This window comes from Sparus aurata, chromosome 24, assembly GCF_900880675.1.
Source record: "Sparus aurata chromosome 24, fSpaAur1.1, whole genome shotgun sequence".
Taxonomy (NCBI): Eukaryota; Metazoa; Chordata; class Actinopteri; order Spariformes; family Sparidae; genus Sparus; species Sparus aurata.
The window spans coordinates 8,918,048-8,942,651 of NC_044210.1; the positions used below are offsets into that span (position 1 = coordinate 8,918,048).

At 40.4% G+C, this 24,604-nt stretch overlaps 1 protein-coding gene across 1 annotated transcript; it reads right to left on the reverse strand.

Moving 5' to 3' along the window:
• Positions 1–938: 938 nt before the first annotated feature.
• On the reverse strand, positions 939–24,224 carry LOC115577130 (transmembrane protein 163-like). Its single transcript, XM_030409961.1, has 9 exons — positions 23,968–24,224; positions 22,729–23,087; positions 20,797–20,916; positions 13,196–13,239; positions 13,005–13,096; positions 8,690–8,786; positions 2,657–2,768; positions 1,982–2,123; positions 939–1,598 (listed from the first exon to the last, which is right to left on the reverse strand). The coding sequence occupies exons 2-9, from the start codon at positions 22,928–22,930 to the stop codon at positions 1,538–1,540; spliced, it is 870 nt and encodes a 289-aa protein (XP_030265821.1). The 5' UTR covers positions 22,931–23,087; positions 23,968–24,224; the 3' UTR covers positions 939–1,537.
• Between the last annotated feature and the right edge of the window lie 380 nt (positions 24,225–24,604).

Below are 24,604 nucleotides of genomic sequence, written 5' to 3' on the forward strand. Positions count from 1 at the left end.
TTGATTGGCTGCCACCTAGATGTGTCTCGGTCCCTCCACTCAGTTGAGAAGCTTCCTAAACTGCAGACTCAACATGTTGTCTCGTGTCACGCTGAAATTAACAACCGCTCCAGTCTGTAGACAGGCACCAATTACATGAGCAGCGCTTACCCTTTAATGAGGACGAAGGCTGCTGCTCTCCCAGGATTCAAACACAAAGCAAAACACACAAATAATGTCCATGGAGGCTGTCGGACTGTGTGGCTGTCACCACTCTCTCTGCTGACTGTGTGGAGGGTCCAGCTGAACCACATCAATTAACGAGCCTCCACTGTCAGCAGCACACTGTGTCTGAGGCTGAAGCTGAGACAGCTCAAAACACAAGCTCAACTCATGTTCATGTTAAGGTGTTTGGCTTCTCTTCTTGTTAGTTGCTGCAGCGTTTGGCTCCAGTATAAAGACGTGCTTTCATTTTGTGAATCTTTAAAGAACTCAGTGCTGACGGTGTGCAGGATTTAGACGTCGCCTTGTACCTTGTGTATCACTGACCTGTCAATGACTTGAAACCAGGAGCAGTTTTCTGAGAGACCTCCAACAGTATTAGATAACATTCATATATATATTCACACATGTGGCAGGTACCTCTTGTGCTCAGCAGATGGCGCAAGATGTTCAAGTACAAATTCTATTCTTGGGTTTGTCATCTAAATGCAATAAAAAGTGTCAAACTAAAGTAACGTGAGCTAATTTTGATGATGCTTTTCATCCTGCAGGACTGTGAGATAGCGTCGGCATTACGTCGAGACGGCGCCCAATCAGGCTTCACTGTGTGTGTGTGTGTGTGTGTGCTTATAAACCTGCTCGATGCCAAATGGACCTCGTATTGATACATCCTGTCTAGTCATAAAAAAGGTAAAACACCATTAATACTCCACTGCTACATCAGCTACATCAATCAGTTTGCACGGCGACATTTTATAGCACAGCTGAGCAAAGGCCTCTAGGAACCACGGGAAAAATAAACTGCTGTGTTTTGACAGGGTGATGAGGTGGAACTGAGGTATTGTACATCAACTCACTGTACAGAAATCTGTTACTTTCAGGAGTTATGGACGCTCAGGGTCCATATTTTCTCCTGAACGCTGCGGCCCAAGCTCGTCTCTCTCCTGTTTGGTCATTTCTGTCTTTTAACTCCCTTTCACTCCCTCTATCTGTTTAACCCTCAAGTTTAAATATGGAGGCATGAAAAACAGACTGACCCATCACTGTTAAAAGACAGATAAAGATATTATATGTACACCAAATTGTAAAACACTTAAAAGGTGCCCAGAATTGTTTCCTCCCCACTCTGTCATCACTGGCCTGGATCCACAGTTCACATCTCTGAATGGGAGGACTGTAAAGACACTGAAGCCTCCGCTGGCACCTCGAGGACTCAGTGTGATTGTCTGTGTGGAGACTGCAGGGACTTTAGTCCCCGTCCTTCTCCTGTCAGCCAGTCAGTCCATCCCTCCCAAAACCCTCGTCTTCTCCCTCACGTCTTTTCCTCTGTGGTCCGTCACTCAAAGCGCTCGTAGTTCCTGGTTTGACGGACCCGCGGGACCATGTCCACCAGCAGCCTGCAGGAGAGGAAGAGGAGGTTTTTTTTAGAAAGCAAAGGAAAAACAAGTGCATCCCGTTCAGACTCACTGAGACGTCATTAATTTTAGGTTTCGGGTGTTGCTAAAGGCAGAACCTCTCACTGCGTCAGCACCGATGATTGAAAACTTCAGAGTGAAAATAAAAACTTTCCTCTGAGAGCTCAGGAGGAAGACGGTTATAAAAAAACTTTTCCAAGGCAAAAAAAATCTTGTTGTAAGATTTGTAATGTTTGTACAGAGTGGAAGTTACATTTACATGCATTCGAGATGCAAGATTAAAGGGTAACTCCACCCATTTTCCAAATTCAAGTGTGCTCACACTTTGTAAACCACCCCTCCAACAACCTGGTGTAATTACTTACTTGACTCCATAGGCGAAGATGATAAGACCTATGAGGACGCCTATTGTCCCGTCCAGGTACCACACATTGGGCTCATGCTTAAACACTTCAGCACTGATGAGGATGGAGAACCCCATGATTCCCCCCACCAGGGAGTTGAATCCTGGAAAGAGAGCACACACAATCTCTAAACTCTCGCGTACAATGTCAGCCAATGAGGATTCTGTAGGCTCAGTGTTGGAATTCAGCCCTCTGTGTGTTCGGGCTTCCATCAGACACATGCTAAGAGTCCAGCCGACATGTGATATCGTCTGCTGTGGCATTTACAAAGTGTCTGGTGCCATGACAGATTCTTGAAATGTCTCATATCTGCTGTAAACTTCGTGTTAAACCAAAATGAAACTGGCCACAGCCCTGTTCAGGGGTTGACTACCAGTACCTCGTACTCCACTGTAGGAACAAGCATTGAGTGTTCGACAGTGATGTTTCTGTGCTTCATGAGTACGAAACCCTTCTTACACTGTATATGTGAGGGGACAGAGACATAGAGCTAAATGGACAGTATGAGGCAGTTAACTGACTAAACATAATCCATTTGTACGATAAACAAGCTCCTCCGCAAAAATTGCTAAAAACCTCTGACGATTACAGTCTTGTCTGCTGGTCTGCTGTGTTTAAGCATGTGTGTGCACCCACCGTCAGTGATGAGGGCCCGGCTCGTGAGCACCTTGCCGAGCATAAACTTGATCACAGCCAGGATGATGCACACCAAGCCGCTGATGATGGACACACTGAACAGGAATCCATCCTGAGGGAGACGGGCAGAAGCACAGAGAGAGATATCTTCACCACCTGGGTTTGAACAACGTCTTGGAAACATTTGGGATGATGTAAACGCACAACTCAACAAAAACTAGAACAAAGGTCTCTTTATTTGGCAGAAATATTACATATTATATCTTGTCAGGTCTCTATCATGGAAACTAAACATTATTTCAAGTAGGCAGGGGAATAATAATATGATTATTTTTAAAGCGTCTCTAGTTTTATTGCTTAATGGCTATGCCTTTACTCATAACGCCTGGGGTTACCAAGAGTCACCTACACATTGTGTCTCTTCTTTTAAAGTTTTATTTTATTTTGGCATATCCTCCCATCAATAGATTCTCTACTAAGTAGAGAGTGACTTCTCAATAAAGCTGCATCCACAGAACAATACTGCAGGTCCCAGCTGTATAGCACTACACCCCCATACAACCTGCTTATTTATCATCGTACCTCCCATCTCGACCATTCAGTGAAATTGTTGTATTTAATTGTTTTTCCAGGCTATTATCTCTATCTTATCAAATGCTCGGCCTCTTCCTGACTTTTGTTTTTAAAGAATATTAATGAGTTTCTGGTTGCACCTACTGCGCGTCTCAACAGAACCATTATCAGCTAAATGTCTGAAATGTAAATGCACAAAGCGGGGATGGAGAAGAAGGAGCGATGGAGAAGAGAAGAGAAAGGGAGCTGCAGAGCACTTGGTGCCTCTGCGGCAGCATTAATATTGCACTATGGCCTTGGAGCCATGAAAAGCTACTTTGGCGAGCTCACAGACATCAAAGAGGAGATGGAGAGAAAACCTCAGCGTACTGCATAAAGACCCGAGTCAGTGCTGTGACTCAGCTTTGAAAATAAAATCTAAGTAGCATATTATCCTCAGAATATTGAACACATTCTTCAGTGGCAAGGACAATTCTCCCATCTCATTTATTTCAATACAAACACTTCTTTTGCAAATGGGAGCTAGTCAATCTCAATCATTGAATTTTATGGTAGTAATGATACTTAAGTTTCTACTGAGGATGTAGATAGTAATTTAGATCCAGCAGTGATCACAGGTGGCGTCCCACAGAGAACAATCGTAGCCCTATGTATACTAATAGAGAGAATTCTGTCAAAATTCAAATCATATTTAGTCTTTTAGAAGAAATATATTTTTTGTCTGATGAGTAATGATAACATCTCATGTCACAAGTCAACTTTAAGTAGAGCACTCTGTGTTTTTTTCATGATTTGGAGTGGTCAGTACCACTACAGAAACAAATTATAGTCACTTCTTGTTTTTTTTTAATAACTTTTCTTTTAAGTAAACTACACATTTCCTGAGCTGCCACACTAACAGCCTTCAGGCTACTTTGTATTAATCACTTAAATTTAATGTGGAGCAGCTGCAGGAGGTGAAATTATCATTACACCCCAGAGTAAAAGAAGACTATCAGAATTAATTAAAGATATAAATATTCAACGACTTACAGTACATCACGCTGCATGATATCTGGATATTACATTCCTTAAAATGCAATATTCGCAGACCAACGAAACCTCTCGGGACCTTTATTGAGAGCCACAGTTATTTGGTTATTCTGGAAAGTTGTGTTTTCAGTGAGCCGAAATGAAAGATGGCATGGGGGAAATCCCACCATGTGACCTCCTAATCAACATTCAAAGGGGCTGAGCTGGCATTTTGGCCCATGGGAGAGGACACACACGCACACACACGCACACACACACACGAATTAGAGGTAGAGCTCATGACAAGCAGTCCCTGCCCAGAATGTGAACACAGTGCTTGACATTAACATCTGACAACCAGAGATCCTTGTGTAGAATATGAAAATGGTTTCAGCTGTTCCTTTGAGGGGATAAATTAGGAGGGCCAACATGTCTATCAGCTATAATGATGTGGGTGTGGAGAATATTTTTATGGGTTATGATGGGATAAAAATAAAATTACAGTGGTATTTTTCAATCCTGAATGTGCGTCTGGCGGTTCTGGTGGTTTTTAAGCAAATATTGCACGGCCCAGATGTAAAACCGTCTGATCTCTCAGAGGTTAGTCTCGTTCTCCTACTTCCTTCCTTCCTTTCCAACTACTGTGGAAGTTAAAGTAAGAGGCCTTGAGTAAATGTATGAATTTTTCTGGGTGTAAACATGCTGGAAACATTTGGTATGATCTAAAACCCAGCTTAAACAAAGTCGAGTCCGGCATTTCAGACATTTTTTATGCAGAAAAAATACATATTTTATCTTTAAATGATTTCATACACCCGTGTCGAAATGCCTAATTGATGACTACATCTTCGTTTTGATGCTTACTGACATTAATTGGGCTCAGAGGACGAGCGCAGTGGGAACAGTCAGTTGTCAGAAACCAAACATCCTCCTCCACGTGTCTCCCGCTCCACTCTCCTTACTCTCTTCTCCATCCTCCTCTGCCGTTCGTTCTCACCACTGCATACCTAAACAGCAGCTTACCTTATTAACATTTCAGGGCAAGGAGGAACAGAGGGAGGCGGTGAAAGTAAACCTTCCAATATCAGCATACTGAGGAGGCCTATGAGGCATACACAAGCTATATTTAGGTCCAACTGTGATGCACCAGAAACCAGCCTGGTAGAACCAGAGTGTGTGACAGAAGAGGAGCAGGTCGACTCAGAAAAACACAATCTGTCTGCCTCGTCGCTCCCACAGTCTGCCTTTGTTTATGCTTTGGTGCTCACTGGCTGTCAGACCCGTCTCTTTCCCCCGCTGCAGCAGCGTTAGACGGAAAACACACTTGGTCCAATAAATCAATAAAGGATTTGAAGAGTAATTGAATTTTGAGCCTTGGTAAGTTGCAAAGGGCCATCTGAAACTCTACATTTCTCATCTTGGTTGTTTTTTGTTTTTTTTTTTGTTTTGCAGCCGGTCCAAGGATATGAAAACACGATCAGGGTGCATCCAGCGATGAGGATGCTCTGTGAGCCAATCCTGATTCCAACAGTCACAGTGTGTGCAGTCGCTAACAAGACAGTTAGTGAATAATTAAGTTGGAGAGGAAACTTAATTAAAATCAGTACTGAAATTAACAATGGTATGCACTCTAATACACACAGAAACATCAGCTATAACGTGTAGTCTGTCAGTCTACTAAGCAGAGTTGTGGTCTTCCTTCACACACACTACGAAACAAAACCATATCCAAATTCTTTATTTATTTAATGGATACAACACTTACATTAACCTTGTTAAAAATCTAGTTCAAAAACCTTCTTTTTCATAAACTCTGTGTACACAAACAATGTTCTCAATGCTCGTGTTCATGAGTAGAGACCCTAGTGATGCTACAAGCAAGGTTTCATGTTGTGTCGAGCCTTCTTAGTGTTCTAAAATAGCGATTTTGATGCTAGCGTGTCGTGCCCCTAGCTCTCCCGTTCAAAATTAACGTGCCCAAAACCAAAACTACGGTAAATCTTAAAAGTGCCTCTTTCGTCGCATTTATGCTTTTACACGAAGGTTTGACTCATATTCAATCCCAAATAAAGCCTCGGTTGCTTTTTGGCGAGAAAAAGTTATTCATCTTCAAGACCTTGTATTCTGACATGTGCTCCTTTGAGAGTCTTAAAACAGTTGTGAGTGATTAGATGACTTTACACAACTTATTAAAACAGCCCTGCAGTCATACAGTCGATGCAGCTCATTCTATAAAGCATGTAATCATTCATTTGAGGCCAAAACACAACATAATTATTTTCTCTAAACTACACCGAGGTGAATTACAGCACAGAGCTGAATAATCTCTCTACAGTAATTCACTAAAGAATAATGTTCTCATATTTACTCATCATTATCATCATCATTACGTTCAGATGCTCAGCAACGTTTCTACGGAGATGAGTACTGCCTGGCAACAGGGTGAGGAAGTTATTTCAGAAAGTGTGAAGTCTTCACACCTGAGATTTGTGACATTCTTTATCTGGCAGCAGCAACAACGCTGTCACACACATATTCACACACAAGGTTAATGGAAAAAAACAGACCTAATCTGCTGTTGGGTCTGAAAGTCATGCTTTTGTGAAAACAAATCAAAGCTGCTGCACAATAACTTCACTTTTGTTCAGTCCAATTTGTCTTGAGGTAAACATTGATGCACCTTTTTCGAAACTGGATTGTGAGGTTAGGAAACTTGAACAACTGTTTTAAATTTGATGTTGCACGTCAGGGATGGAAATTAGTACCCACCACCCGCCAAATGCAGGTGAATTTGTGTGCTGGTGGGTGAAGTGAATCAGTTTACCAGCTGCTGTGGCAGGTTTATTCCAGCCAGATCCGATCCAATTACTCTTAATGAACAATATCTTGGTTAAAGCATAACAGTGCGCTTTCCACAACCCTAGAGTTAGATCCAGTCAAATTATATGTTTCTGATTGGACCAGTGTCACTCGGACTTCACTAGCAAGCCTTCACCTGGACTCTTCACCGCACTAATTATTACTCCGTGCTCCGGTCAGCCGAGCCGGTTATATTGCTATAGTTGCAAGTAGATACTGCTATATATTACTAACCTTCTAATCACCTAATGATGCAATTTCCACTTCCTTTGTGTGGGTCCAGTGCAGTTGAACACATTAAATAAGTTGCAGTAGGCTTACTCTATATTCTTGTAGTTGCAGGGAGATATTGATATAGATTTCTAACCATCTAACCTTCATTTTGAACCACTTTGTCTATTCAGACTTCATGTCCTGTTATTTCACGACCTAGTAGATGACCCTTGGATAGTTTTACCCCTGAAATCATTCATTGGTATCAAATAATTACTGAATAATCAACTCTGGTAACAAGTACTGATTGGGAAATACTATGTGCATGTCTTGTACAAGAAAAATATGTTTCTAGGCATTGTACTGTTCACATCAACGCTTAAATATAAAAGTAGCTGGTAAAAATGTTGAGTGGCTGGTAGATTTTAGAATTTACCAGCTGCAGTGGCAGGTGGACAAAAAAGTTCACTTCCATCCCTGTTGCATATTCAGTCAAAGCTATTAAACATTATACATTTGTTATCTGAAGTCAGGTTTTCAGAGGCTTTATAATCAACTTATTCTGTAAAAAACGTAAGTTTGAGCTGTAGCTCTGCAGCCTCGACAAAATCAAATCAAAACCAAATCATCTCAGTCAGGCCTATACCACCAACCCTCCAGCTGCCAGCACAGCTTGACAGCCGAGCTGAAAATATGCCGTCTCACCAGATCCACTGCCATTCCAAATGGCAAGACGGGACAGAATCAGCCATATTTCATTTAAAAATTCAACCAAATCACGTAAATAACTGTCTGCATGTTATTTCTCTTGGACATTCACATTTTGAGAAGATATTATTAGACACAGGCAGGTCAACAGTCAACAGGCCTGTTTTGGGATTTGAAGTGAAATCCTCATCTCTGGCAGACTGGTGATATTACAGCAGACAAGCTCTGGCTGGACAAAATGCTTGTTAATATCTGGCCAAGCTTAAAAACAGCCACAAATTCGACCACCAAATCTGATTATAAACCAGACTTTTGGCTTAAATTGTGCATCCTGACTCGAGCGAGAGGGTCACAACCCTTTAAAATGATCCTGCTTGTCTATGCAGCTGCCGTTAATACAGCTGTCACGAGGTATGATTGAATGTTAATGTGTTTAGGGTTGTTCCCTCAGTGTAAAATGGATAGTTTAATCTGTCCCATATGGTGGATGCTTTAATCCAAAAGCTCTCCTTCAGATCCAGTCTGAATCAAATCTGAACCAGCCCCCCATTCAGAGACACTTCCTGCACACTAGTTTAATAAACATGTGATAGTAATCTTTTATCTCCTCTTATCTCATGTTTTCTTATGTAATAAGGCTCAGTTTAAAGCCATGTTTTGTGTTCTTACCACTTCAGGTAGCAGCTTGGTGGCCAGGTCGTGGATGGCCTTACCCATAATGCACAGGGACGACAGGATGAAAATCACACCCAGAATAACACAGGCTCTGAGGAGGAAAAGAGACAGAAGAAAACTGACTAATCAAACACAAATTACACTGCCTGTTCCAACTTGGATAGCAACAACCAATCAACAGCGTTGATACTCATTAGCTGTCTAGTTATCTATCTGTGCTGTGTTGCCGCAAGCCAGCAGTAACCACCTGCTCTCTTTTAGCACCAATAAGTGTCACCAGAGAAAATGACAGCAAGATTTCCTCTTAGTCTTATTCTTTCCTGGATGGATTCTGATACAACAGTCTACATCGACACAGAAAACCCAGATCAATAATTATAGTGGTGAGAGTGGTACACAGATGCTACTCGCAGGACTGAAGTCAGGGTTTTAAAAACACTAAGGTCATGAATCAACAGGGTTATTTCAGTTTTAACATTTAGAAAACAGCCTGTCTTACAAGATAGAGGAGAAGGTGATGCATTATGGGGAATGTAGGATCCAGTGCAAATACAAGTTTGGTTATCTGGGCATTCTGGGAGTTTAACAACTCTTTATGAAAGCGCAGTCTTAAATTTCTAAAGTACCCTTAAAAAAACCCAGCATACAACGTGACGGAGCCCGACCAGTGACATAAGGCAAAAACATATCACACAGCCACAAATGAATAGCACATGAGGAGGAGATCCTATTCCATGGCCACAGGTTTTTGTTAATGCATGGCATCAAGATCATTAGCTTCTGGCTTTTTTCAATACGTGGGAACAAGATAATTCAATTTTGAGATTGTGGTGAGTTGTCAGGAGTGATGCTGCTTACTATGCACACATTTATATTTGAGATTATAAACCTGTAAATCAAGGTTTCAGAGGCATCATTTCTGTAATTCAACAACAGCAATAATAAAAACCGTTTAGATTAAGACAGATATGTCACCCAACCTTCCTGTCCTTACTCATTTTAAACATCAATGTAGGGGATCTTACAGCACAGATGTTGACTGCTGTTCAAGATATCGTACTGTAGAATTTCATACTGCTGTCATCTTGCATTCAGCTGTCTGACAACAGAATGCGGATGTTAAAAAAAAGTAGGACCCTAAATCAACAGCATGTCAATTTGCTGGGATACTTATTACAGTGTTATTATGTGTCCTTAAGTGAGCTCGATGATTTTGTAATGAAATGATTGCTTTACAGGTGACCACTGCAATTATTACAAATTACTACAGGTCTCAAGAAACTAGTATTTTCATGTGAATAGGGATTTTACTCCTGTTTAGTTTTGTCAAACAACAATTAGAAAGCTACCTTTTCCTGTGCCCCTATAATAATCCTGAATGACAGACAACTGTGTTACGCTGATGTGCAGAGAGAAGACTTATTTGGAAGCAGCAGCTGTCTTTTAAGAAAACCTTTAGCCAATTAACAAAGTCTAGAGGGAGACGAAAAACAATCAGAACATATGCCCTGGTCATGCATGGCTACCAGTGTGTGCTCTTTTCTGAGGGCTGCTCTCAAACCACACTCGGTGTCCTGGGTTTTGACCAGATGAGGTAACCAAGGCAACACCCAACATCCCCCTAGGAAGTCCACAGCAGGACACACACACACACACACACACACACACACACACACCATGGGAGTGTGTATTCCTCGCTAACAGGCCCCCTGTTGTTTCTTACACACAGTGGATGTGAAAATGACACTGTTTCTCTGCGCTGCTGTTTACTCCACAACTTAAACAACAAAAAGACTGCTGAAGGTTTTCAGCAGAGTACAGAGTTCTGTGTCAACACATCCATCACATCACAGTTGGAGGAAATTACTTTTTAATATCAACAGCGGCTCAACAGCAGCATCTCGTTCTGACCTTTGCAACAGTCATGTGAATAAACAGGTTTTTGTTTCAAAGGGCTCCATGTTTCATTTGGGAACAAAACTCGCCAATACGTCTTGTTTTGACATCTCAAGCTTGTTACCTTGGCAACGGGTCTGTACCTGGGCATCACTATTCAGCCGCATCTCCTCCATCAAACACAGTCGGATAAAAGAAATTAAGAACTAGAAGAGCGGTTTCTGGTTATGCATCAGTAGTTTTCTCACTCACTCTGCAAAAAGCCGCTAGCTGTTACACTTACGTAAAAACTGTACGATACGTATACTGTATGTTCTTACATACAGTATATATTATACATACAGTACAATGGGCACATATAGAACAGGTCTATTTAAGAACTTGTGCATCCATGTGTGTGGGTGTTTTAGTTGCTGTCAAATGGCTTTCACATTTCTGTGTGTTTCTAATGCATGAATATATCTGTGTGTTTGTGTTTGTGTGCGATCCAGAAGGAAGCCTGATCTCTCAGTGAAGCCAATTACTGGCTGAGCAGCTTCCTGAACTTTGTCCAAATTCTCCAATTAGTTGCTGAAGTGACATAACTGTTTTAATGTGAAGATTAAATGCTCATGTATAACTATCAACAATACAGTTGACTAACAGACTTAAGTTAACTGACTGAAAAGATAAGATGATATGTTTACATAATCTGTCACTTAAATCATTTCCATGTCATTAGTAGATACAGCAGCTCTTTCTGGTGCACATGCATTTTTACAGGCTTATCTTATAGTAACACGCTATCTCTTCAGTAGGAAATGTACATTTCTGTTTGAAAAACAGTCAGTCAAATACATTGGCCCACAACGTGTTGATTATAATGCGTTAAATAAATATAAGTATGGAAAATATTTATCTGTATTTTTCAGATCTCTCTGTCAGCCCAATTTTTTCCCCCTTCTTCTAGTTTTTGATGCTACACCAGGTTAATACCCCTGACTCTAGATCTCTTCTTAAAAGACAGAAACGTGTTAGAGTTGTATCAATCTTCTCATCTCAGTCTCAAAAAAGTTTCACCCTTGTCATGGACTTGTTTCCAAAAGCAGTCTGCATGTTTTCATGTTCTTCAGGAAATTCTACAAATTAACTGGTAATTTATAGTTCGCAGCATGTGACATATTTGAGTCAGTAGATGAATGAATGTGTTTTTCTGTCTGTGTTTCTGTCTCATCTGCAGAGAACGTGATCTCAGTAGTCGTCCCCACAGCTATTAGCAGTCACTCCGCTGTGTGTGTGTGTGTGTGTGTGTGTGTGTGTGTGTGTGTGTGTGTGTGCATGTTGGAACTGACAGATTCACTGTATGAATCTACCAGATGCTCTGACAGTAGGGGCAGAGACAGTGACGAGTTTCTTTCACCTAATTCATTCAGTAACAGATGTTTTTATTTTGGTTATATTTCATTTACTGATACTTCATCTGCTAACGTTAAGACTCATCTGAACTGAACAGAAATAAAGTGACAGACAGCTGTATAGCCCTCAATTTTCCTTCTCTCTCTCCCTCTTTCAGTCGCCTGCTTGCTGCCAACTCCGTGACCATTCAACAGCTCTGAAAATCCCACCTGACCCCCACACACACATACACACAAACACACACACACACCATTCTCAGCCAGGTACAGATAAGATGTGAGGCGCTTGCTTGTGATTGTCCCAGTGGACCGAGGCTGACAGAACTGAAGAGACCCACTGTTTGACACACTCCTCTTCAGGACAAAGAAGACCACACACATACTCAACCACATTAGACACTGTAGACACATTGAAATGGATTTAATCTCTTTTTAATCACTTTGGTAATCATAGATGGAATTAAACCATCTGGGCAAGTCTAAACAAAGGCTCACACTACTGTAGGATTTCTGCAAGTGTCTTACAACAATATTTCTATTGTATACGAAAAACTATAAATGGGCAGTATAAAACAATTTTATACCCCTGAAATATTAAAACTCACATTATGGTGATAACCAACACTATTTTGGTCTTTTGTCCTCTATAGAGTTCCCTCGTCTCAAAGTCAATGGGTTTTTTGAAAGGGTTTTTGGTTAAATGCCTAAAATAATAAGATCTGTGGTTGCAACAGGCTTAAGAGATTTTAACGTTTTGTAGTATTACATAAAATATGTCACTAAATACCCCCATTTGAATTGCAAAGCGTTTACCTCTCTTTAAAGAGACGGTTGCCAACAAGTTGCTAAATGAGACAACAGAGGAAACACAGACACCCATGTTTAAAGTATATTTTATAGCCATCATTTCATTTCATATTTAGGCTTTTAGTGCTTCCAGCGACCTAAGATTTATATCATGTTAAAACACTTTCAGGCTTTATAAGTTTGCGTGAACACCCAAAACTGATTGTACTTACATGTATTCACGGTGGGCTGAGTGGACGGCTGCAGCGTTGCTGTATCGCCACAATACAATAACAGAAGACAGCACATCCAGCGTGGCATCAAACTGCAGAGTAATAACAAAAAATACACATTTTACAATATCTTATCTACAAGTGCTTGCCATTGTAGCTTTAGTGAAATGGAGGCTTTACAGTCAACTTACGGCAAATCCAAAAGCTGAAGCGCTGTGGCGCATGACGGAAAGAGCTGGAGAGAAACAGAGAGAGGAACATTCGTAAGAGACAAATCTATACATACTTCCATTCATCTTTGACACAGTCATAGAATATTCAACATATTATGTTACATAAATGTTATGTCCAAATTTCCTGCTTCAATGCTGCTCCACATACTCTGTCTTTTTTCGCTCACAGCAAAACAGTAAAACAACAAGATAAAAGTCTTTTTTTTTGCAGAATACTAACTGACAGCAGGATGAAGATTTCCTGCCACTGACTGTGAATACGAACAAATAAAGGGTGATGCTGCCAAATAAAAAATGTCAGTCAGGAGAATCCCTTGTTGACTGGGATTAACTGCACTGATGGATGATTATCATTTCTGTCCAGGGGGCATTTTTATGAGGAATTGCTTTTGTAGCTTTTATTAGTTTGTGCAGCAAACCTGTAACCTGTAATTTAGCTATCAGCATATGATGTCCCTGTTTTTGATAGTGAGCTGCAGATGTGTTTTAAACAAACAGTGAGCCAGAATGGCTGTGCATTTTCATCTGCCTGCGATGTGAGGGATTGAGGAGAGAAGGCAGGAGAGACAAAGGAGAGAAGATGCAGATAGATAGAGGGGAGGAATCCTCTCCTCTCCTCCCAGGTTTATTTTTAGCAAGACTCACTGGGGGCCAGCAACTCGCCTCAGCCCTGCATGCAGAGACACAGCATCGTGTGCTATCTCTTTCTCCTTTAGTCGCTCATTTTAATTCTGCTGCAAGAAAAGCAAAATCACAATTTCACCTTTCTTCTTTTCCCCTTTTCTCATTTTCTCTCCTCTTGTTTTCAAAGCTCCCTCTTTCTTCATCTTCTCCTCTCCTCCCTGTTTCATCTACAGTCAGTCCCTTTCTCTGGGCTGAGGGAGTGAAGTGAAGGTGCAATCATCCACTTCCCCAAACCACAAACGGAAACTGGAATGAATGCTGGTTTTGCAAACACTAAACCACATATGTGGACAACTCTGGAATACAAATGAGTAGGTGGGATTTTTTATGACACCAGATATCTGCAGAGATGCAGCAGAGTGGTGTCACACAGTTGACAGTAACAATGATCTTTAAACAACTTTGGGTCAATTTTACAAAAAGTGTCATACAACTCCTGATAAGAAGTTTCTCTTCCTCACTCTTGCTCCTTCTGCTATTTGATTTTGAAGATAAAGCAAGATCACAAACACCTGTTCCGTTACAGAATCCATCTCACAGGACAGATTACTTCCGACCAGAGCAATCTGAACATGCAATGTGTGATATTAACTGCAAAAAAGCTTTGTTTAAAACAGGCAACGGTTTCTACCGTTTTGTAGCTGAATCCTGCACATTGTCATTCCTCTAAATTTTAGTGCGCGACTTAATGCTTCAAGGTCCTCTACTACTCTAAACAATTTGTCGCAATTTACATGTATTATGGCCATATGCGAGCAGATTGTAACGTGATGTGAAAAATGAGACCTTCCCCATTATAACAATAACAATACATTAAAGTTGAGGGAAATTAATCTTTCATTGCTCCTTAAACAATTTTGACTTATAAAATAGAATAAAATAAAATGAAGACATCTAAAATGCATCAAAAGCCAACAACTGCATGCAAAATGACATCTGCAACTAAACATAATGTGTACAGAGTTTGGGCTCTTAATGCTAAAAGTGTTTTTTTGGGTTCCTTTCATGTAATATCCAGGTTTTCTATTAAAATGCAGACTAGTGGCTCCCAGTTTAACCGACTTGTGTATTTTAACTATACATTGTATGTACTGAAATGAAAACAGACCAAGCGATGTACGGTATGTTTACTATTCCCTTTAAATACAGATATTCATCTTTTTTTTTTTCAAAGATGTCATTCCCTGTGTGCCTCATCGCTGTGTGTTTATTTATTTATTTATTTTATTTATGTTGTTTGTTTCGGACATGTCAATTCATAAGCATCACATTTCATCATTGTTCAAATAATACAACACACATGGCCGAAAGGGAAAAGCGGGAGAAGCCAAAGCTTATCAAGTCCCGCCCCCATTACCCACAGGATAAAATCTTCATTCTGATCTTTTCTTGTCTTTTGCAAATTACTTTTTTTCTTTTCTTCTCTTTTTTTCTTTTGTTATGACCTTTGACAAAACATATTACAGCAGTAGCATATAGAGCTGAATTCAAGCTCTAGACCGTACATACAGATTACATGTGTGTCTGCACATGTGTCCATATTAGTCCATCATGAGTGAACAACAGTCTCATCTTATGGCCTCATCTTATAGCCAGGCTTGCCACAAAGTCAGAATATCCAATTGAGAGAGAGCAAAAGTCCAGTGTATTTATTATTTGTTGAGATGGTGTTGGGATGGTGTAAGAGCCCTTTAATGCATTTTCATGTTATTCATCAGTCTCCTCTGCAAATCTGTGTGGTAACAGATTGATGATACGGCAAATAGAAACTGGCAGCAGTTCAAATCAAAGTAAATAGAGAGGGAGAGACTGCTAGTGTTGACTTAACAAAGGAAAAAGTAGCAGGTGGCTTCTTTTTTGTTTACATGTGAAGGCCTGTAAGACATATGTTGAAATGAGCATGTACACATGGGCACAAGAAAGACACGGCAGTGCTTTTACATAACCTACATAATCATCCACTATACCATCAAGGGTGTAGCTTTGTGCCTACAAGTCAAACTTGATCACGTTTCACTGTGAATTTTGCTTTCATCGCTATTTTAGACAATTCTTCACTTGGTTAAGATCCTTTGGGATGGAAACCCCACTGATCTCCCCTAACATCATGAGCTGGAGGTCCAAATCCAGCAATGGTTGCTCCTCCTCCCTCATCCCCTCTTTCCTTCCTTCTCTCCTCCTACCTCCTTCATTAAGAGCTGAAAGAAGGAGATGAAATTGTGTGTAAATGAATCTGCTGCGGCTCTGCGGTCGTAAAAGCTGAGCCCAGCGACGACTAATTGGCTCCCAGGAAAGCTGGGTGGGTGTCAGCAGGGACGGAGCTCCAGCATCACGTCACATTACACACACACACACACACATAGACAGACAGACAGACAGACAGACAGACAGACAGACACACACACACACACACACACACACACACACACACACACAAGGTCCCTCGGCTCCCAGTCTCCCCCTTCCTCCTTCCTTGTCACATCTGACAGGAGAAGCAAGTGAACAGAAGATGAAACACCATCCAAGCTCTGCTGCTTTATTGGCTGTTGCTGGGGCTGCATTATGCATATCAGTGTAACACTTTGCTGTCAAGGTTGTTTTTACAGTTAGTGGACTGATGCTGTTTGTCTCACTGTGCTGTTGTACCAATGCATGCGGCTTGTTATTAAAGTAGCAGTGTGGGTCTCGATTACATTTTCATTCCCTCATTCAGCTCAGTTCTACTCAACTACTGCGGACAAGAAAGCATGAGCTGGAGGTGAAATACTGGGTCACTGGAAGTCAAACTCTGACAAGAATTCTGCTTTGGTTTGAACAAAACAGAGCAGTTCAGACCAAAACCACCACCCTGTGTTGAGCAGTCAGGAAGCTCTTATGGCCAGCTGAAGGGACAAAGATGATCCTTATCTTGTATTGATACTATTTCAAGAGTAAGTCTGAAAATAAGATGTACAGCAGCTCAAAGGAAAGTTAGATGAGAAGACTGATACCACTTTTAAGTCTATATTTTAAATATGCCACTGTCATGTATGTACTTCTAGATATGTAGCTCTACACCAGACAGTTACTATATCTTCACATAAAGACAACACACAGGGACAAACAGTTGCATGTCTTATAAGTCTGCCTAACAAAACATTTTAAGCTCATAATTAATATCATTTCCTTGATTTAGAGTAAAAAGAGTAAATAAATAATATTTATGTGCTGTTACGTGGGAGTTACAAGCTGGAATGGGTACTAAGCTAATCGTATCCAGGCTCTAGCTTCATATATCATACAATGACATGAGAGTTGTATCGATCTTCTCATCCAACTCTTGGCAAAAACTTGAAATCAACCTTCAATTGAAAAGAAATCTCTATCAATGTACTTAACTGTTGTTAAGTCATAAATAAACTGGCACCAGCCGATGGGAATCACTCTCATATTTACTACTTAACCATAAACTTAAAGCTGCACCTGCTCGCCTGTAATAAAATTCACACAGACTCTCAGATATGTAGGAGTAGGACTCTTTGTCATGTTTGAGTAATGCTAATGTTTTACAGGATGTGTTACCCAGCAGCTATCATTTTGTCAACACATAGGGGGGAACAGCAGCAGGTGGTGATGACAGGACCGACTCCCTGCAGAGCTCTGAAGGGGCAGCCATTCATCCAGGGACATGACAGGGAATACAGTACCGGGGTGATTTTCAGCTGCTCCGACCAGAACTTTGACTCTGGGATAAATAGCGATGAATAACAGCTATGATGCCTAGATTAGGGCTTGAAAATTGTTTCTATTTATTCCTTTTTACTTTATTGATGTTGATATGTTGTGGCTTCTTTCTCATGACAGATGTCCTTATTGCAAGTAGCTTTGGACAAAAGCGTCTGCTAAATGCCCTAAATGTAAATGTAAATGTAAATGTATGGAGACAACAACAAAATCTTTTAGGCAAGCCTTGCTACTCTGCAGCCACCTGGCGCTGCCCTGTTTTTTCAAGCTGACAAGACCAGGCCCGTATCTATCTTTTTGAAGTACGGTGACTTTGCCCCAAAGTAAGGTTTAAAACATGTTTTTTACACAGGTAATACTTCTACCGTGCATGCGCAAGCACAGGATGGGCCAAAACTGGTTAGCACATTAAGCGCAGTAGATTCCACAAACAATACATAGACTTCTTTGACGCTGATATTCTTTACATTCTGTTGATAGCTGTAATTAATCCTTTCATATTTTTAACTAAAATTCTTCTATATTGGACCTTTAATGAGAAAGAGTACAGATTACATTTTTAAGTGGACGTCCCTGTTTAATAAATCAGTCTCCTCTGTAGTGTAGATCTCTAATTTTCAGCTTGTTCTCTTAAACATCTTACTATAAAGGCAATACTTTGACTTCATATTATCTTTCAACACATATATAGACACTAAAAGCGACCAAATTAGACTTAATTTATTCTTTATCTCTTCATAATTATTTTTTTTCTGTTTGCTTTACTCCTCTGTGTTCTTTCTGCCTCTTGAGTCAATTAGTTTATTCATTTGAACTATGTCTTATTTGGTGTGTCTTACTGTATGATGTTGCATTTGCAGGAAGCTAAGAATAGAAACAGGCATGTAAAGAGATTGTGCAAGTTCTGAGCTAACAGAGGAGGATGTGGTGTGTCATGACAGCTGGTTGGTAACAGAATGTTTTACCAAGGTCTTGGCACATTTAAAATGTTCCTGTTTACAATGGGACTTGCTGTTAAGGACATACCGTGCATTAAGTACACATTGGCTTCTTTCTAAAGAGGCAGTGAGATGTTTACATTGGGTTTAATGAGGGTTTGGAGAGTTAGCACACAACTGGTGCAGTGGCTTGTTTGTAAATACATTTTAATGTAAATGAAAGTGTCAAACAAGATGTTGAAGGTAGAGAGAGGGATACTTTGCTCAGCAATTAAAATCATAGTGAATCCAATTTATGCTTCTGTAAACTGTTGGATTGTAAAATGAAACAGTTTAGATGGATAATCAACTGCAGATATGTAAAATGTTAAGCTTGGACTGTTTTCTTCACAATAACATCACAAATCTCCCAAATCGAGACATCATTCTATTCTAATATCTTCCAATGATTTTGTATTTTATTGCATTAAAAGATAAAATAGTTACCAAACCAATAATTAATTGGTTGTTTTCACCACAACACAAACTGAACCATGTGGGACTGAGTTCTCCAGTTTGCAGTGAATAAACCTCTTTCTGGGTGAAACATATTACACACATGGCTGGAACATAACACATGACGAAGAAGGAAGCTGTGAGACAGATCTGTCCTGTGCTGTTGCTGTACCCTCATTTCCTTATCAGAACAGGAAATAAGCAAAAGGTTTGAAAAAACACGCACTGAACTCAGGAAGAGGGTCTGATTACAAAAACAAAATGTCTCCGTTCTTCAACCCCTTCACTCCAACAACCTTCACTAACTCTGACCCAACTTCTCCCTCACCGCAACAAATCGAATTCCAATTTTCAATCTCGTCCTCAAACAAGATTAATTATTGAACCACTGGATTTTCTTGGTCGGTTTTTCTCTAGAGAATTCTGCAAAATCGAAATAAAACAATTACGCTTGTGTAATGACACTGGTCCGGAGTGCTAACACTTCTGCTTCATCGGCTTCATTCAGATATTCCTCTGATCATTTCTGCAGCTGATATGCAAGCAATGTTTCATTTATGAGTGAGAGCAGGCAAGATGTGACAAGTGAGGCAGGACTACAGAGATGTGATAAAAATGTCTAATAAAGAAAACAATGCTCAAGAATATGTTTGGATTTATCATCCAAAACATAAAAAAGAGTCACAAAGAAGAAGAATAACAAGCTCTCCTTCTCTGTCTGTCTTCAGTTCTAGTCTTCAGCACCACAGGAAGCTCTCAAATATTTGTACATCTGCAAACCACTGTTGAGGTGATCAGCCACACTGCACCAGAGCTTGTCCTCTTTACTTATGCATCTGTCAAGCACAAATCTGCATTTACTGCAGAGGAGTAGGATGCATCAGTAGAATGTTGCAGTATGTGATGGTGTCAGATCTCTAAGACAAGACTGACACAGTGTGGGATATTTCCATCATCTATTATCATCATCTCAAGCACCTCTTGTCAAATTGTCCTTCATGTTTCTAAAGATTTCTGACACATATTCATCTCGACATCTCTCCACGTCTGTCAAATGTCCTAATTATCAGCAGGACTTTCTAAAATGGGCCTCCTAAACAATTTTACAAAAAACACAATGAAACATTCACTAATTCGATCTACAATGTAAACCATTTTCATCTCAAATTCAAAGAGATGAACCTTTGACATGCAGATAAATGTAAAAGAAGTAGATAGAGAGGTCTGAGAGTAATCACCCTCACCTCCAGACCAAGAGTGAATCATCATATTCACCACACAGAGGTGTCAACCTTGACACGCTGAGGTTTGACGAAAAGAAAAAACAGAGCTTGCTTACGAGAAAGACAGGTGCTCAAACTTGTTTCTTCAAACTTCTATAACAGTGAGAAGACTCAAGGTCGAGTTCCAACTCTAGACAGCAAAATGTTCCACGCTGCTTTCTTATCTAAAAGTAACTTGAGGAGGTGGGAGGCTAAAGGTTTAGGGGGAAATGAAGAGGATCTTGGCATGAAGTGCGGCGTGTTCACACATCAATTGCTTGTCCTTCATGTTGTACTGTTGTTTAATCAGGCTTTTGATCGTAACATTGATCAGCAGGGTTTCACAGTAATTAAAAAACCTGTCCTTCAACTGAAGGACCAGACAGCAGGCATCAACATTGCTTTGGATTTTGTTTGAGGGTCCATGAAAGGAAACACAGAAAGGGGAGTTACTTACTGAAAGCGACAATTGCCAGGACGATGGTGACCGCTATGGACACCCAAGACACCCACAGAGCTTTCTTGCGGTAACTCTGTGCTTCATGAGGCTTCAGACGCATACTGCTTTCCAGAAGACCTGCAGACAGGAAAACAGGGCAAAGTGACCCACCATGTACGGACATGACTCAGAGAAAGCAGAGGTTAAGCAGTTGAACTTTGCTTTCACTGGATTTAGGTAAAGTTTCCACATTAGTTTTCAGAGCTTCCAGTCCGGGCAAAGCTAGCTAACTAGCTTACAACAGTGACAGCAGCAGTTAACGGCCAATCTGGTGATATGCTGGCCCCTATTAGAGTTCAACAGTTGCCCAGTTGCTACATATTGCACCTTTAAACTGACTGGCATTAAATGATTTAGCACAGCACATCAAACAGAGAAGAAAGGGAACTGCACTATAGGGAAATAACTTGTTCTGCTTTACTCACTCAACTAGTAACAATATATACACACATCACATTACATGCGTAAGGGCATAACAGGGCTTAAAGCTTAATGCTGCTGTCAGAACGGTTACATGCTCACAATGACAACGCTAACACGCTGATGTGTAGCAGTTAATGTTTAATCAGGAGTTTCATTAGTTTAATCATAAATCAAATCATTGGACAAAAACAAATTTTAACCTGATGATGGCACCAGAGTAAAGTTATAGGGTCATAAAATTGATTGCAATTCATCCTGAGAGGGAACAAATGTCTGGAGCAAAATTCATAGCTATCCATCCAAAGTTTGTCGAGACATTTCACTCAAAATCACAAACATGACCTCAGGGTAGAAATAAAAGAACAGTCAGAGGATCCCCAAAGTCAGGAGGATTCTTCCTCTGGGCAACATTAATGTTCAGTTTGGGGGCAATCCATCCAAAATTTGATGAGCTGATTCAGACCAAAGTGCTGGACTACTTGACAGACCAATACAGCCATTCAAAGAGACAAATCGCAACAACAGTTATTTACCAGTAAAATTATGACTTACAGACTTGTATTAATTGTGTTGGACATTTCTCTAATCTTCGTTTTTTCTGTGAATGATATTGGATTTTATCTCGTGGGAGTCCAATGCCTTATCAAATAAATCCATCTGAGAGGTTTAGTGGGGAATGTCTCATTTGTGGCACTACTTACAACCTGCTTACGATTAGCAGGACTCCCGCTGGACTCGCAGTACAATGTTGGGGTGCTCTGATAAGCCTGAAACATTCAGAGCCAATCCTCTTTTCGCCCCCTCACAAAGACCAGGGCTGGGCTTTAAAAAAATACATCCATTCCTTCACCTTTACTAGTAAACTCAATTATATCTCAAGGTATTTGCCCACATTTTCAGTTCACATCTGATTACTTAGGGGTCTACCTGCACACAAGTACAAACACACTTGCTGCTGAGCCATATTCAAGATATGGGACACCTGTCACTGTTTAAATGGCTGAGTGTGGCTTTCACTGTTTCCCAAAGGCAATCTAATTTATTTACAAAACCTGTAATCACAGCACAGTGCTTCGGGTAACATACAGGGATGTCTAACAGAATGAGGAAGTGGGTACTCCACATATTCCACTTCCATCCAGCTCTGTAAATATTTAATCATATTGATCATAACATTAAAGTGTCACTCATCAGTTGTCTTTCCTTCAGGAATGACGTCTCATTAGTGGGAAGTTTGGAACATCTGAGAGCAAAGTACAGGACATAGAAGAGGAATATTCTTCAGAATTGCATAATGACCATCAATGTAAACAGATATCTCTCTCTATCTCTCTCCCTCCCCATCTATCTATGTATCTATCTATCTATCTATATTACTGCTTTAGTAATATGGAGATGCTCTCCGTGACATTACGCACAGTGTTGCGCCCTGAAATCGAAACTTTGAACATATTTCACATCGCTTACCTTTGTCATCTATGCTGTCTGTTATCTTCATCTCCTGGTCCATCTTGAAACCCTCTCCCTGACTTTCTGTGCTGGGCTGCTGCTGCTGTTGCTGCTGTTGCTGGGTGTCCGCCTGCTCGCACTGCCCGTTCACCGCCGTGGAGCCCACTACTGCAGCCGGGTCCGGGACGGTGGTGGAGTCTGGCGCTGTGGAGTCCGTCATCTTGTCGGCGGGTTACGGTTCCAATGAGGCACTCCAAAAATGTCTCACCTGGGCGAGAAGTGCTGGCTTTCAGCTGGAGAGAGACCCGGAGACAGAGAGGGAGGGAGGGAGGGAGACTCCGTGCAAGGCTGCAGGTCCAGTTGCGCCAAATTACACACTGTAAAGCGAAACAGTACCGGAAATTAAGAAACCAGGACTTCAAAACAAACGTATTTCTCTCACTGGGAAAATGTTATGCCAACATCTCTATTTCGTTTATATAGACAATAGATCTTAAGCCTTTTGGATGTCTTTATGATTATTATCATTATTATTATTGACATCTACGTTATTGTGTATGATTTAGTTATCAGTTTAGACTAAAACATTACCATCATTGACTTACCTTCTGTTAGCCCAAATGTTGTAAGAGCAAACTCAATTTCGTAACTATGAAGATTTTTTCCAGGACTACACTCAAATGTACACTACTTAAGTATGCTACTTTATACAACTATTAACCTGCATTAGTGAGAAAACGTTAGTGTAGCCTACTTCTTACTTGACTAAGTTTAATTGTCAGCTATCTTAATTGCTTTCAGATTAAATTCATCCTTCATAACACATGATAAACTTCAACAACTTCAACTTCATAAAATATCATATACTATTATTAACTACGCAAGTGTATCTTAAAATCGACACAGACTCTTACACATTAGGCTCATATTTCTGAAGGCTAATAATCCATCGTTATGTAGCCTAGCATGGCTAGTTTGCTAACATTGTAAACTGTACCAGCCAAACCTGGTGTAAAACCCTTTAATACTTTTTTAGTGCGTTCAACCAATTATTTATACTTTATACAAGGTTTTTTGTTTTTTTTTAAATATCTAACATTTTACTACCAATTAAGTTGTTTTCAAGTAAACGTTGGCATAGTTTCCTTTCAAGAACTAAGCTAGCTATTTATTTTGAAGGAGGTAACCGTTACTAGTGTGTGTGTGTGTGTGTGTGTGTGTGTGCGTGCGTGCGTGCGTGTGTGTGCGCGGACGAACCTGATGGACAATCAATACACTACAATATTGACAGCAAGCTTCACTTCGCGACGTCGTGAAAATGCCACACCTGGACTCTAATTGCTGATCCCGGCAGAGGTCACGAGACCTCTGTGCTCGAGCTGGAGCTCGAGTCCACCGGAACTGCTACTGCCGCACACTCACCTGTTACACTGCGTGAGAGACAATCTAACTAATTTCTTACTTTCATTTCAAATAGAGAAATGATCGTTATTTGGTGTGAAGCGAATAATTTTTCTTTGCTGACATAATCATTCCTGTAACGGGTTGCTAAGATACAGAAGTACGTGATAAGCATGTAGACTGACAGGCTTACCTGCCTATCCAACTGATTAAAACAAATTATATGGTATATTTACAGATGATAAAGCGTCCATTCTGAGTCTGAAAATCAATATAGGGTGAAATAATTGAAATGCAATGGGGAGAAAACACACACTAATACACATTTCACACAATAAATCATAGTCAAACACTGAAAATCAATTTGTTATGTTCAACTGAAGGTTTCCTGATGTAGGAATAATATTTTTGTTGGTTGTGTTACAACAAAGCAGCCTCACACAATTCAAGAAGAAGGGCAGAAAAAGTGCACACAAGACAACCTTTGATATTG